This window comes from Dermacentor variabilis, chromosome 2, assembly GCF_050947875.1.
Source record: "Dermacentor variabilis isolate Ectoservices chromosome 2, ASM5094787v1, whole genome shotgun sequence".
Taxonomy (NCBI): domain Eukaryota; kingdom Metazoa; phylum Arthropoda; class Arachnida; order Ixodida; family Ixodidae; genus Dermacentor; species Dermacentor variabilis.
The window spans coordinates 42,899,361-42,913,494 of NC_134569.1; the positions used below are offsets into that span (position 1 = coordinate 42,899,361).

At 47.1% G+C, this 14,134-nt stretch overlaps 1 protein-coding gene across 2 annotated transcripts in view; it reads left to right on the top strand.

Annotated features, from left to right (window-relative positions):
• LOC142571708 (uncharacterized) overlaps positions 1 to 14,134 on the top strand; it is a 163,134-nt gene that overhangs the window by 117,642 nt on the left and 31,358 nt on the right. Inside the window, exons 2-4 of one of the 2 annotated variants that reach the window (XM_075680251.1) lie at positions 3,294 to 3,388; positions 5,861 to 6,012; positions 10,491 to 10,876. In XM_075680251.1, coding sequence (XP_075536366.1) covers positions 3,294 to 3,388; positions 5,861 to 6,012; positions 10,491 to 10,876 — 633 coding nt within the window. The remainder of the gene's footprint in view (positions 1 to 3,293; positions 3,389 to 5,860; positions 6,013 to 10,490; positions 10,877 to 14,134) is intronic. The other variant, XM_075680252.1, reaches the window with a different exon arrangement.

Sequence of the window (14,134 nt, forward strand, 5' to 3'; positions counted from 1 at the left end):
TAAACAAGAAAAAAAAAGTGTGGAAAGTGAGGGGGTGGAGCCCCTAGCCCAGAACTCCTCTGGCTTGTGCGGTCCGCCGTGCCTGGTCGAGGCTGGCGAGCCAAGTCTCCCATTGCTCCCTTCCGGAAAGTTTGCCGCCTACTTTCAGCAGTTTTGAAGCCCATCCATGCCCACCCACGACGCCTTGCGCTACTGCCCGTGCAACCTGCGCCGTCACTTCGTTTTAAACGACTTGTTGCTTTCGTCACCCTCTACTGTAGCAATAGAAATTGTTGACATGATCTCGGAGGTACACGTCCAGTGTGCGATGTTTCCGTGCGCGTTGTAACTTATTCAGTCAGAAAGCATCAAATCTACGAGAATTAATCGCTCGTGTGGCGCGGGTTACACCCGTGTCATCTGCATTGCTTTCGTTTTGGTGTGGTGAATGTGTGCGTATTGCGCTCCTGTCGTGCATGCCTTCTGTATTTATCGTGCGGCGCACGAATATTCCTGGAAAAAACCGCATGTCTCTGCCGCGTGAATGTGTCCTATGTGGTGGTGCCAGAAATGTGCGGCGGTGTACAATATGTTCGCAGCCAAGTGCTACCGTGCATTCCAGCGAATAGACGCGGCTGCTTATGCACGGTTTTATTCAGTGTTTCTTCATTAGCTTTGTGATTTACTTGCGTCTGCGATAGAATCCACAAGGTACCCCAGTTGAAGAAGACAGCAGGAATTCATGTCGCAACTAGAGAAATTTCTGTTGTACGACAGAAGTTCCTCACGTTTCCGTAGTTGACAGACATTCCTGACGTTACGACAGAAATTCTGATGTCGCAACAGAAGCATTCTGTCGCGAAGACCAAGATCTCTGAAGTCGCAACAGAAACGTTCTGTCGCGACAACAAGAGTTCTGAAGTCGGAACAACAACTTTCTATCATGACAGCGACTCTGACATTACGACAGCAATTCTGACGTCGCAACAGAAACATCCGGTCGCGACGGCCAAGAGTTCTGAAGTCGCAACAGAAGCGCTTTCCGTCGCTGCCCTTTAAAATTGTTTGTCAGTTTCGCATCGGTGGTGTGCACTGTACTTTTCTCTTGCGCGGTATTCAACCGTGCTTCTCTCAAGCCGCCAATGCTGATAGCACCGACACCGGTATTAAAGTCGACGTGGCCAATTGTTATAATTGTGCCGTGACGACGCGGCACCTACCCGCCTCCTCAAAATCGGCCACTGATCAAAATCATACCATCTGCGGGAATGGCTGCGTATCCGTTTTGTTTTATTTGGTAAGATGTGGCACACAAGCCTGTGGACTTACAGGTGCGGTTACACTGTCACATTAGTTAATTTCCCAGAATTATTGCAGAAGCTTATGCGAAGCGGAAAAGAAGTTTTCGGTTGTTCCACAAAGTTGCGTGAAAACTTGTCTCACTCGGGTCTCATTAATCTGGTACAGCGCTGCCGTGAGAAGCCAGTATGCAGTCAGAATGAAGACTCATCCACGAGTGTTTATGTAGCTATTTTGCGTTGAGCACACGAATTATGTGCGCGCTCAAAAGTGTAAAGAGCGAGAGACAACTGTCGAAATTAGCAGTAACAACCCTAACAATGTCCCCGGTCGCCGTTGTCTACTTCTGAATTTCTTATTCAATATGCATATCGTACAGCAAAATCGATGTTCTATCACTCCACGATGTACTACCTGTCGATGGTAACAACACTTGTGCTCTTCTAGAGATGCGGCAGCTGACGCGGTGGAGGGAACCCACATCTTGGCCTTTAAAATACAAATGTAAACAGCAACAGAGACAGTGGTTTTTACTGTTGACACAGCCAAAATGTACGCTGAGAGATAACAGCGCCGTGGTGCAGTGGTAAGATGCTAGGCTCGTGATCCTTAGGTCCGAAGTTCGAATCCCGGTTGAGAAAATATTTTTTTATACTTTTTTTGTACTAAGAAATTTACATTTTCCTTAAAGAGGTCTCTCAATTTTAAATTAAATATTGATCAGGTTGTGTTTTTAAAGTGGGACATGACGTCACATTGTGACTGATTTTGTCTTCTTTGCCTTCTTCAATAAGTGTCCTGTTCCTGCTTGACAGTAAAATGCCTCTAGTGGGGTTGAAATATCATAGCAATCAAGCTGTAGAAATCGTACTATAAAGCAAAATTTTTCTTCACTATGTGTTTCACGAACCACCGAGTACACCCACCATTCACCCAGCATGCACACCATTTACCCACCATTTACATTTGACCCAGTACGTACATGCAGTATTCACCCAGCACATCCATCATTCACCCACCATTCCCACAGTTCACCCAGTATGTACCCACCATCCTCCCAGCACGCCCAGCATTCACCCACCATTTACACAGGTCACCCAGTAGTCATCCCACCATCCACCCACTACACCCACCATTCACCCAGCCCGCCCACCATTGAGACAAGTCACCCAGTTATGTATCCCACCAATACATCCCACCATCTACCACTGTACCCACCATCCACCCATTATACCCACGATGAATTCCACCATCACCACCAAGTTTTCCATCATGCCCAGCACATTTTACATCATGCCCAGCATAAAATTCATGATGGGCAATGCTGGGATTTTCAATAGGGTTACCTACCACTGGTGTTTATTAAAAACATCGCGTCAGAATTATACATTCCGCGAGGTTGTCAGACATGCGCACGGTGAAGACGAGCATATACCAGATGCAATCATTAAAGCTCATCGATCATGTCGAATTTACTTATTGTATGCAGATGAGCTTGCTTTACCAAGCCCTATAGTCTTCGAGCGCCGTGTGTCGCAAGCACATGAGCGCGTCAGCTTCACGCCAACACGCGTCTACGCGCCGGCACCATTGCCGGAAGCGTTTTGGCAGAATCCAATGGAAAGACATGGGTGCTTCGTGCGTCAGCAAGAAAAACGAGGGACGGGATTTTCGCTTTACTTTCAGAGCGTAGCTAGTAGTAGTGCGACGGGGCGAAATGAATGGAGGCGCGTGATTTCGCTTTAATGTGTCTACCACTGTTTTAGTAAGGTTGTCGAGAGTGCCAACTGGTCACGTGAAGATATCGAATGACGCGGATGTTCCTTTGATCAGAAAGGCCTCTCCGTCGTTTTTCCGATGCCGGCTAACGGTTGTTCGGCTTGCCGGTTTCTCCCGTCTGCCTGTCTCCTCTGTCTAACCGCAGTTGACTGATAGGAGACGGGGAGGGAGGGGAGGCGTGACGTGTGTGTGAGTGAGCGTGTGGCCAACCCGTACTCTTTACTTCTTTTCTGCAGACGACTTCAAGCCGGCATCTGTAGATACGTCCAAGTCTGCCAACGTCGAAGTGGGGGAGAAGAACCAAATCACTGTGACTGTGCCGCACATCGAGGTAGGTGCGCGCTCGGCAGGCGACCCACTTTGACCGGCACGCCGCCTTCCTGCCTGCTGCGTGCCGCCGCCGTTGCATTGTGATCGCATCGCGCCGTGGCAGGACGCAACAATGCAAGACGCGCAGATCCCATTTTACTCCTCCTCCCCCCTGCCTCGACCGTACATCAGGAAGGGGGTGCCCCGTCGCTGGGACGAAGTAGACGGACGTCTGCATGCTCACGCGGCGTTCTTTCGCGTGCGCATTTTCCCTTTCTCTTGTCTTCGGGACTCTTCGTGTGGAAGCTTGACGGCCTGTCTTTTCTTTAACCCTGTGCTTTCTGCGTCATTTACTATGCTCTTCCTTTCTTTTGTGGACTCTATACTTCCCGAAACGCTCTGCCTCCGATATCCGAGCTACTATGAACCGTCGTTATTGTTCTGCGCGCGGCTATTTTACGACGTTCTGCCGTCGACACTTGCAGCGCTGGCAGAGTTCTAAGCACGGGGAATTTCTGTGTTGAATTTTCCCATGTGATGCGAAAGCAGGTCACGAAATATCTGCAGATATGTTTTTGTCTTTTTGTTTTCGAGCGCTGCGATTTATTTCTAAGCCGTAGGGAACCTTTCCTGACCGAAGGTTTCCGCTGATTCTTATGATTCTTAAGGCCAGGTAGACGTGTAATACGGAAAAACCCCTCGTTCTACTTTCGAAACATTTAATTCTGACTGGGCAGGCCCACAAGATTGCACATCATACATAACACACACACACACACACACACACACACACACACACACACACACACACACACACACACACACACACACACACACACACACACACACACACACACACACACACACACACACACACACACACACACACACACACACACACACAAACGCGCGCGCGCACGCACGCACACACGCACACACACACATATGCACGCACGCACGCACACCTGCTGCCCTTGTCGCTAGTGTAACCTCTATAGCACTGAATTTCGGGCTGAAATCAAGCAACTGTCGGGTGTGTTCTGTAACAATCACTTTTAGTGACATCTGCGTAATGTCTACGAATACGAATAACACTGGCGCTATACGTGCACTAGCTCGCATACTTCTTTCGCCACGTGCGCTTCATGTGATTTTCATCAGTCGGCGCACGCCGAAGGCGATAGAGCCGAAATTAATCGTCACAGGATCGTCCCTGCTGGTTGTACACTTTGGGGAAGCCACACATTAGCTTTTGTTGAGGCGACGTTCGGTGTATGTCATTTTAGCTTTGCTCTGCTGGGCATCTGCCTTCCTCGCATGCAAATCTGCATGATCTTTCCTGTACTGCTCCCGTTGCAACTAAATGCGAACTACGCATGTGCGTTTGGCAGTCGACGCTAGCCAGGAAGTAGCGGTAAAGCAAAGCAATGAAGCATCTCTGGCATATTTTCGGGGTTATTTCCGTCTGGCATCGGTGCATTCATTTTCTGATGCGCGATAAACCTTACCTATTCCGCGCGGTTACCTGTTCAAGGGACGTGTGGTACGCATACCCGCCTAATTTCGACGACGATAACAGCGCGCACTGAAACCTCACATGGGCGCTATAGGCTCCGGTATGCGAGAAGGCGGGAGAGGAATGCCGCTTGGTGTTGCCGGGGTGTTATGCCGGACGTCGTCAAATTCCGCCATGTTGTCAGATTTTGTAATGGCGGCATTTGGAGCCACTCATAGGGGCCCAACAGCCCTCTGGACCAATCAGAGCTGGCACGATGGCGAATTCAATAATATGGCAGAATTTGGCAATGTCCAGAGGCAGAGGAAGACAGCCTGTGCATCCGGGAGGGTAACTTGACTGGTATAATGTAACGATTCCTCCCTTTTGATTCTATGCCACTCAACATCCACCGTTCACTGCCGGCTGATCCCATTGACAACGTAGGCGGAGGGGCGCTCTGACTACTGACGAAGCGCGAAAAGGAATGACATTGGAGTATAATCGTTACATTATCCCGGTCCTTGTCTCTTCACACCATGACCTCACATTCCGTTCGCTTCAAGCTCCACTGTTACTAGATTCTCTAAAAAAAATTTTGCTGTACAACACTGTACAAGCTTCCCCTTACGACTTCCACTGTATAACTCAAGTTTCCAGAAGAGCCCGGTTGGGGCACTTGAACGTCAGCGTACCGTAGAACGCTGCCGTGAGCATTCGCTCCCCCGCTTATTGTTGCTGTTCCGTGCACCATGCATGCTGCAAATCAGGTTTCTGTGTACGTGTGTGACCAGCGGTAGCCACTCCATAGCATTTGTAGTAAGAGTTAGTGCACTCTAGTTTGAAGGCACGTGGATCAAGGCACTGTGTGACCAAGGTGCGTAAACGCGTGCTGATACGGCCCCTCTTCTCCCGGCTGGTCGTGTGATGGTTGCCCCCAGTGTGCGCGCTGTGGCTGATGTACGGTGCGATCCGCCGCGGGTCCTGCGCCATCTGCAGAACCCTCTGTCCCAGGGCTCCGGTACGGCGCACACGGTGTTCAAGGGCTCGCAGCGGCCATACCAGCGGGAGTGTGTCCTGGTCGTCGACAACGTCACCGGTGAGGTGACACTCGAGAGGCTTAGCTGTAACATCCAGCTCAAGAAGACCAGGTAAGAATGTCCTCACGCCTCTCACCTCATCAGACCCATATCTCTCTTTTTCCGAATCTCACCCTGTGTTTACATCTGGTGTCAATTGTAATGATGCATTTTTTTCAAAATTTCCGCTTCTTGGAGTTGTGAAATAATGTGGCATTGCACTGTTGTTTGCTAACCTCTTTGCTAGATTAGTTGCAAGAAAGGCTTACCCCGCCTAGCAATATCCTAATTATGATTCCCAGCTTAGGAATACCTTTTGAACTATACAGCGGACTAAGGAACCTCCTAGACAGGAGGCAGACATTTACTTTCTTGCATTGTCATCATTGCTACAAAAGGATGAATGTGAACTACCACAGCACTTACGCCTCCCAGTACAGTAATTCAGTTTCACTATATGCTACCTTACAGTACTTAACAGTTGCTGATAGTTTGGGTGTCCATTGTTTCTGCAACTAGTTTGTATTGAGATATTAGACAGTCGATTATCATTAATTAGGTATTTAACGAAACTGATTGAATAATTCGAATAGTCGAATTAAAGGGGTACGACACAAAAATCGAAACTAGAAATAACTGGTAATTTCTGCATGCCCATAGGTATCATCTGTGTAATATTAAATAGCAAATGTGGCTTAAAACGCATATTAATTTAATCTTGAAGTTCCTGCGAGTGAAGAATCGAAAAGTGCAGCAGCTATCGATGTAGTCATCAGCGTAGGTCCTACGTATTTGTAAACAACGTTACGTCACGAGTTTCGGCGCTTGATTTCGGTGACGTGCGACGTCATTGGCTTGCCTTGCCGTTCGGAAGACAATGCAGCTGTTCGTAATGAGTGTCTCGCACTGACCGCACACGAAGCGTACGTGCAAACGTTTTACCGTTTGTGGATTACGATGTTATCGGCGCCGTGGCCGGCAGGATGGATGGATGATGGATGGATGGAAGGTGGGAGCGTCCCCTTTGAAACGGGGTGATGGCAGTTGCCACCATGCTCAGCTTTTTTTATTTTCCTTTAACTGTGTTGGAAGTTATTAAAATTCGCCATTTTCTTTAAATACGTCTTCCTACACCTTTAACCTTATGTCACCTCTCTGCTTGTGAGCCACCAATCCTCAAATCGCTTTTTGCTAATTTCCACCGCATATTTATTATTTGCATGACTATTGTTATCTCTGAACATTAGGGCCTCAGGAAGCCTGACTGTGCCCGCATCAACATCGGGTTGGATACCATCACATTTTAGTATGGGGTGTTCTATTGTTTCTACAGGTTTACCACACACAGTACATGTGTATTCTTCGTTAAATTTCTTTTTATAGCTCCGCGTTCTAAGACATCTTGACCTAGCTTCAAAGAGAAGGGCACTGCCTCTTGAATTATCATAAAACGCTTCCTTCCTGATCTGCTGTTTCCAGTCTCGATATAGTTCAACGCTATGCTTCTTTTCCATTGAATTTATCCAATTTTTACCATCCGCGTTTTTAACCTGCCGTTTAATGCTCTTTCTTTCTCCGTCCTCGTGCCTGGCATACTTACTGGTTAGCTTCCTACTTCTTTTCCGCCATTGTGAATCAACGCTCTTTCTGTATATGTATTTAAATACCTTAGCTGCCCACCTGTTATCGTCCAATTTTCTCAGGCGTTTTTCGTATAGGATTTTACTCTGAGCTTCCCGTGCTTCGACCGATGCCTAGCCCATATCCCCCTATACTGCTTCGTTTGTGGTTTTCCCGTGGGCACCTAGTGCTAATCTTCCAACAGCTCTCTGATTTACTTCTAGTCTCGACTGAACTTCTGCTCTTAAGCACAGGACCGCATTCCCGAAAGTAAGCCCCGGCACCATTACTCCCTTCCAAATACCTCTCAGTTCCTCATACCTGTTGTACCCCCACAATGCCCTATGTTTCATTATCCCGGCATCTCTTCGCCCTTTTGCTATGAGAGACTGTTCTTGCTTTTCCGTGTACCTCTGCCATTTGTTTATCCCTACCCCTAGATATTTGTATTGGGTCACTTGGGGTAGTTAATTGCCTTGTATTGTAAGCTCCTGATCAGTTGTATCGTTGAAAAGTAGCAAAGTTGGCGCGCATCTTGTGACAGTTTGTCCAGCTACAAATGCGTTCAATTTTTGTTTTTATTTTTGTGCCGTCAGTGTTATTCCTGAAGGAAATTGTCATGAAAGTACGGTACATTAACGATTATGTCGCAACCAACGCTTTGCGCCAACTGTTACATAGGATATGTAAATTGCTGTGTTAATTTTGCGTGCACTCTCGTGATAGCGACGACGCTGGTAGCGGCGTCAGCAGATGTCGCTACCAGCATTGTTCCTGCCCTGTACACCTCTCCTATTACCCAGTAAAACACAACTGGTGAGAAGTCTTCATACACGGCAAAACTCTCTAATGCCGGGATCATACTCCGTAGTGTACTTCTTTCTGCCCAACAAAGCATTTCGATGGTGTAACAACGCACATGTTTATTCCCACCAAACTAGCTGATGAAACAGGAACACGGATGGTATGGCAGACGGTGCGCCAGCGTGCGTCACAGGTCTGCGCGCTTACGTGATCATCGCTGTTTACAAGCATGCCTCTTAGGTCACGGAGCACGACGTGCTCTTCGAAATGGGAACCACGACTGGTCGTCACATACGATCATGTAACTAAACAATCGTCGCGCGCTGGAGCAAACGAATTTCTGTGCCATGATTACTGAGTCAATAGCTACTGGTTAAGCGCAAAAAAAAAAAAAAAGGACGTCGGTAGTCGGCAACCATCACAGTTGCGGTTTCGTGTCCAGTCGACATGGTGGCAACCAACCTTGGTGGCATAGGCGTAACTACCGTACCGGGGGGGGGGGGGGGGTGCACTTTTCTCTACTACGCATCCCCTGCTTGGACGACGAGGATCGTCTTTAGTGCCTTCTCGAGACGTGCCCCCCTTGCACCCCCCCTTCCTGGTAGTTACGCCTATGCCACCAAGGTTGGTTGCCACCATGTCGACTGGACATGAAACCACAACTTTGATGGTTGCCGACTATCGACGAAGCGGCGCTGGTTAGGCCTAGCGCACTACACAGCGGAGCGGCTGGTAACAACACAGGCTTGTCACCAGCTGCCACCTTGGTGGCATACGGGTAACTACCGTATCGGGAGGGGGGGTGGGGGGGGTGGAGGGAACTGTTCTCTACTACGCATCCCCTGCTTGGACAGCGAGGATCGTCTTATATAATGCCTTCTCAAGACGTGCCCCCCTTGCCCCCCCCCCCCCTGGTAGTTTCGCCTATGCCACCAAGGTTGGTTGCCACCATGTCGACTGGACATGGAACCACAACTTTGATGGTTGCCGACTATCGACGAAGCGGTGCTGGTTAGGCCTAGCGGACTGACTACACAGCGGAGCGGCTGGTGACAAGCCTTCGCGAGAAGTTCGCCGTAAATATGTCCGCTTTTAGGACATTCTTGGCGTGTGGTAAGACATAGGGGCTGGCTCCTCCCTGCCCGAAAAGTCTGTCAGCGGCAGCTGTGGTGACTTCACTTGGTTGAAACGCAGTCCGTTAGCCATACTGCAAACATTACCATTCGCGCGGTTGCGCATTCGCCTAGTATCGGCACGGCAAGATGCCTACGGGCCATCAAAATCTGCGTAATACCCTTTACTGGCCCGTCGGAGGCACCCCGCTTGCGTTCGTGTAGATCCCAATCGTTTCCTTTTTTTTCGACGTTATTTTTTTGTATGGTTATAATGAATACCGGATATAAATAAGGTATTTTCGTGTCTGATGGAACTCCATTATAGTGAGGTTCAACTGTACCACCTTAAGCAGGTAAGAGGACAGAAGATGAAAGAAAAAAAGAAAAGCTCAGCAGTGTTTTGCTCTGAACTCGTTCACTGTAGCAGCAGTTACATGCTTGACAAATTTGATCATTGGAGAATCCAACTCCTACTTCAATGTACTTCATGACTATCTCCACCTGTGGATCCTTTTACTTCAAGGGAAACCATCTGCTGCAGCCCGGTTAGCGGGAACGCAAAAGGCAAATGAACTTAGCACTGACTGTGTTTACCTTTTATAAGCAGCTTTCTTACTTGATGATGCTGTTGTTTTGTCATTGCCACAAAATTGTTATGTGACTCCCCCACTGGTTGTGTAGGATGCATGGTTTCATCTAAATTACATTTCCTTTTTACATGAATGAAGATTATTTTATGTTTCATTGTGGTAAATTTGCTCATGAGCTCAGTGCATCTGGAGGTTTTAGCTAACATGGGCTGTAATATGAGGTGGCTGTCATTGCATTCTTACACTATTTTAGTGCCATCTGGAATAATGCTTCATTAAAAGCCATTTAAAATTTTTTGTCTCGCTTGAACTTCAACTACTTATATTCTTTGACACAACTATATTGTCTCTGTGCAGATGGAACTGGCATGCACTTCTTTTCCCCTTTGTTCCTTGTTCATCCATATGTTCATTTCTGCAGAGCCGAAGGGAGCAGCAAGATCCAGCCACGACCCATCACCCCCATCGACAGTGGCAGCAGTGGTGGTGGAGGATCGCGCAAGCATTCTCCCTCGCAGAAACTCTCCCCTCCTCAGCCGCAGACGAATGGCAAGCACAGCTGGTCCTCGAGCTCCCCAAATGGGCCCCAGCAGTCACAGTCACAATTGCAACAGCAGCGTACTAGCCAACAGCAGCCAAGGATCTCTCCAAGCCAGCCACAAGCTCAGCGTAGCAGTCCCCCTGGCAGCCAGAGCAGCCCCTCCATGCCAACCCTGCTGACACCTCGAGAGGGAGGCGGCTCCTTGAGCCGGGCTCCCTCGGCCAGCAGGGACAGCATGCCACTGCTGACCACTGAGACCCTCCATGGTAGGTTCATCCTACATCACTCTGCTGTTTTCATCTCTGTTTCTCTTGTCTGGCTATGTTATAAAATCAACACAGCATGTACAGGAGGTTGATTCAACTGATGTCAACAAACTTGCAGCTCAATTGAATTGGTGTTAGCAGCACCATCGTGCCAATAGCTTTTAACATATCACCATTGTGTTTAGGTTTGAGCCAACCGTGAGATGAATGTCAAGGCTGGTCACATTAAGGGCTTCACCGGCAACACTTTACGATGGTTCCTTAGCACATGTGCTGTTTTTCACCTGTGGAGAGATAGAGCGAAATAAAGTTTTAGTTTCTGAAACGGTAATCCAAGTTAGGACCCGGTTCACCTTAGGTGTGAGGATTTCTTATTCTAGGAACCCTCTGGCTTGGGCTGCCTCCTTGGCCCAGGCGACGAGACTGTGTTGGCCATCCAGGTCGTCAGAGGAAAGCTTGCCTCCCACATTTCAGTGGTGATATAGATAAGCTTTGATTTCGGGTGCTCTTCTTGTGCTTCTGTGGGGCGTCCTTGTTTGGAGTCGTCTTGTGGAGCTTGTGAGGTGGGGTCTGTGGATGTGTCACGCATTGGGCAATTCTGGACCATGTGTTGTGGAGGTTCGGTATTTATTGTGTTATTAGAAATAATTTGTGAAGCAAAATATATCTTTGAATATGCTTCCCGACATGCTATGCATTTTCCAACTGCTAATTGCTATTAAGTTTACTAAACGACAAATGCCAGCAGCATTTGTAGCCAGCAGAACTGCCGCCCCAAGTGCCAGTAGCATTTGTGGTGACAGTGGCATAGTAAAGTGGGCAACGAAGTCACTATAATTGCTGTGCCTGCACGGTTGCAGTATTGATAGCATGTGGAACTTGCTAGACATTTGGCTTTAACGAACAGATGTAATGTAATACTAAGGCAGTGTGCAGTGAAAATGTCCTTCAGGTGGCATAGAAAATATTTGTTCTGGTATTACCAATAGGCCTTATGCCGAATGACACGTCTTTTGGGCTCTTGCCATTTGACAAGTGCTTAATTTACATGGGAGCATGGGATTGGGGAAATATCTGCATTGAGCCAGGGGCTAAGCAACTGATATCACGACGGTATCATTGTTATTACAAAAGTTACTTGCCACAGTGTATTGCTCGTTTTAAAGCATTACCTCTGAAATTTGGGGTGTATTGAATGTTTTTCTGTTACGATTTCTTAGTTCATTATTTTGCAATTTTCAATGTGTTATCAACCTTACAGTGCTGATGCTTACGCAGTGCTATATCATTAAGGTCCCATATTTTATCAGCTTACATGATGTTTTGTCAGGGAGGTTTGAGTGATACAAGATTGTTTCTGCATCCTTATTTTACCTGAATAATGGTTCAAAGAAGACTCGAAACTGAGCAGGAGCAGAAAGCGGATTACCAAAAGAAAAGAAATAAAAGAAACAGATTTATACACCTGCTTGTTTTTCTTTTTTTTTTATAGGAGTCCCTTTCTGTTAATTTTTATGCAGGACCTTTCTGACCATCATGACTACTGTATGAAGAGATCTGACCAGACGCTGTGTAACGTATATAAGTTCTAGCCAATATGACGTCATTACATTAATTCCGAGCACCTCAACTCTAAGTTAATATTTTTATTTTTGCTTTAATTGCATTTATATTAGTTGCACCACTTGTACACATTTAGATTGTTTACATTCACATTTAATGAAAGCATATTTCCTCATGGGCTAGAGTGCCAAGGCATGCATTCCAACTTAAGTGCTTGTGGAAGTCAATTTGTCACAGTGCAGTCTGATTTTCTGAAGCACTGGATGTGCGCATGTTTGCTTTAGTATGATGAAAAACATGGGAAGGGTGTACAGTAACAGCACTGTCATGTATTGTGTTCACATTAATGCTAATGTCGTTCGCACAGCACGCTTATAGAGCCAAACATGTTGCCACACTGTGTATTTGACAGGCACTTGAAAGAAGAATCTCCTAAGCACAGTATGCAAAACTGCTTGTTTTCAATCGTAACAGGAATCTACCTGTGAAGAAAACAACAATCAGAGGTTACCAGTATCATATCCATAAGTAAACGTAAGCATGAAATGCTTCGTGTTACATTATGAACATACATAATCTTATTCCTCTGTCTTCTTTAAGGTATTTCATGTGTTCTTGGTTGCCTCTCCAGTTGCAGCTTGCTCACACATGCTGATCTGCAACATAACTGACTCTAGATGCAACTTGCACAATCACTCCAGTTGTGGCATTATTAGGACATTACATCCTCAAGATTGGGCTCCTTTATTTGTCTTGACATTTCTTGTATGCTCATCCCCGGCCGCTCAATGGAAACGCACTTGGTGCGGCCTGTCGCGTCACGCCGGTTTTACTGGGCGAGGGCGTGATGCGAGAGTTTACAGTTTCCGCCGTCGGGGCGCCACTGCTCAGAGACGCTTTGCAGGAGGAAGAGCGCCCGAGCGCCACAGAGCCAGTGGGGCTCACGCGTCGCAGCGGGTTTCTTTATGATATACGACTGCCCTACTGGATCTGCACACGTGTGTGATCGTGTACGGCGTGAACAGACGTTAGCACAGACGGTGCCATGCCGCGCAACTGCTGTGTGCCGCTGTGCAGCACCAACGCAAGGGAAGATCCGACGATACGATATTATGAATTTCCGTGCGATCCTCAACGGCGGGCAGCATGGTTGAAGAACATGGTTTCGCCATGTTTGGCGAAAACAGCCGTTAGACTTCCCATTCAGGATGGTGAAACTTGTCTTGCCACCTGCCATCTCATCTGCAGCCAGTGAGCTCTCGAGTGAGCTTGAATTCATTACAATGTGGAGTGAGCTAGTAGCTGATAGAGTTAGCACCAATTGCGTATACCTGGCCGGCTACATTGCACGTGCATGTGAGGAAAAGGTGCAGTTGTTCTACAAGTTTAAAAAATTTGATTAGGCGTGCATTCTTTTGTCCTTTGTTTAAGCGACTAATTCACACATGTGTGTGTGTGTGTGTGTGAATTAGTCGCTTAAACAAAGGACAAAAAAATGCACGCCTAATCAAATTTTTAAAACTTTTTAAACTATATATATATATATATATATGTCTGTGGCTGATTTCATTACGAATATATTAGATTATGTTCCTTTAGTACCGTTTTTCAAGCTAAATTTTTATGCTCGTCTTCAGGTGGCTTGTAATTCCTGCAAACTCCCTTTTCAAGCAGCGGGGCCAGCTGAAGCAATTT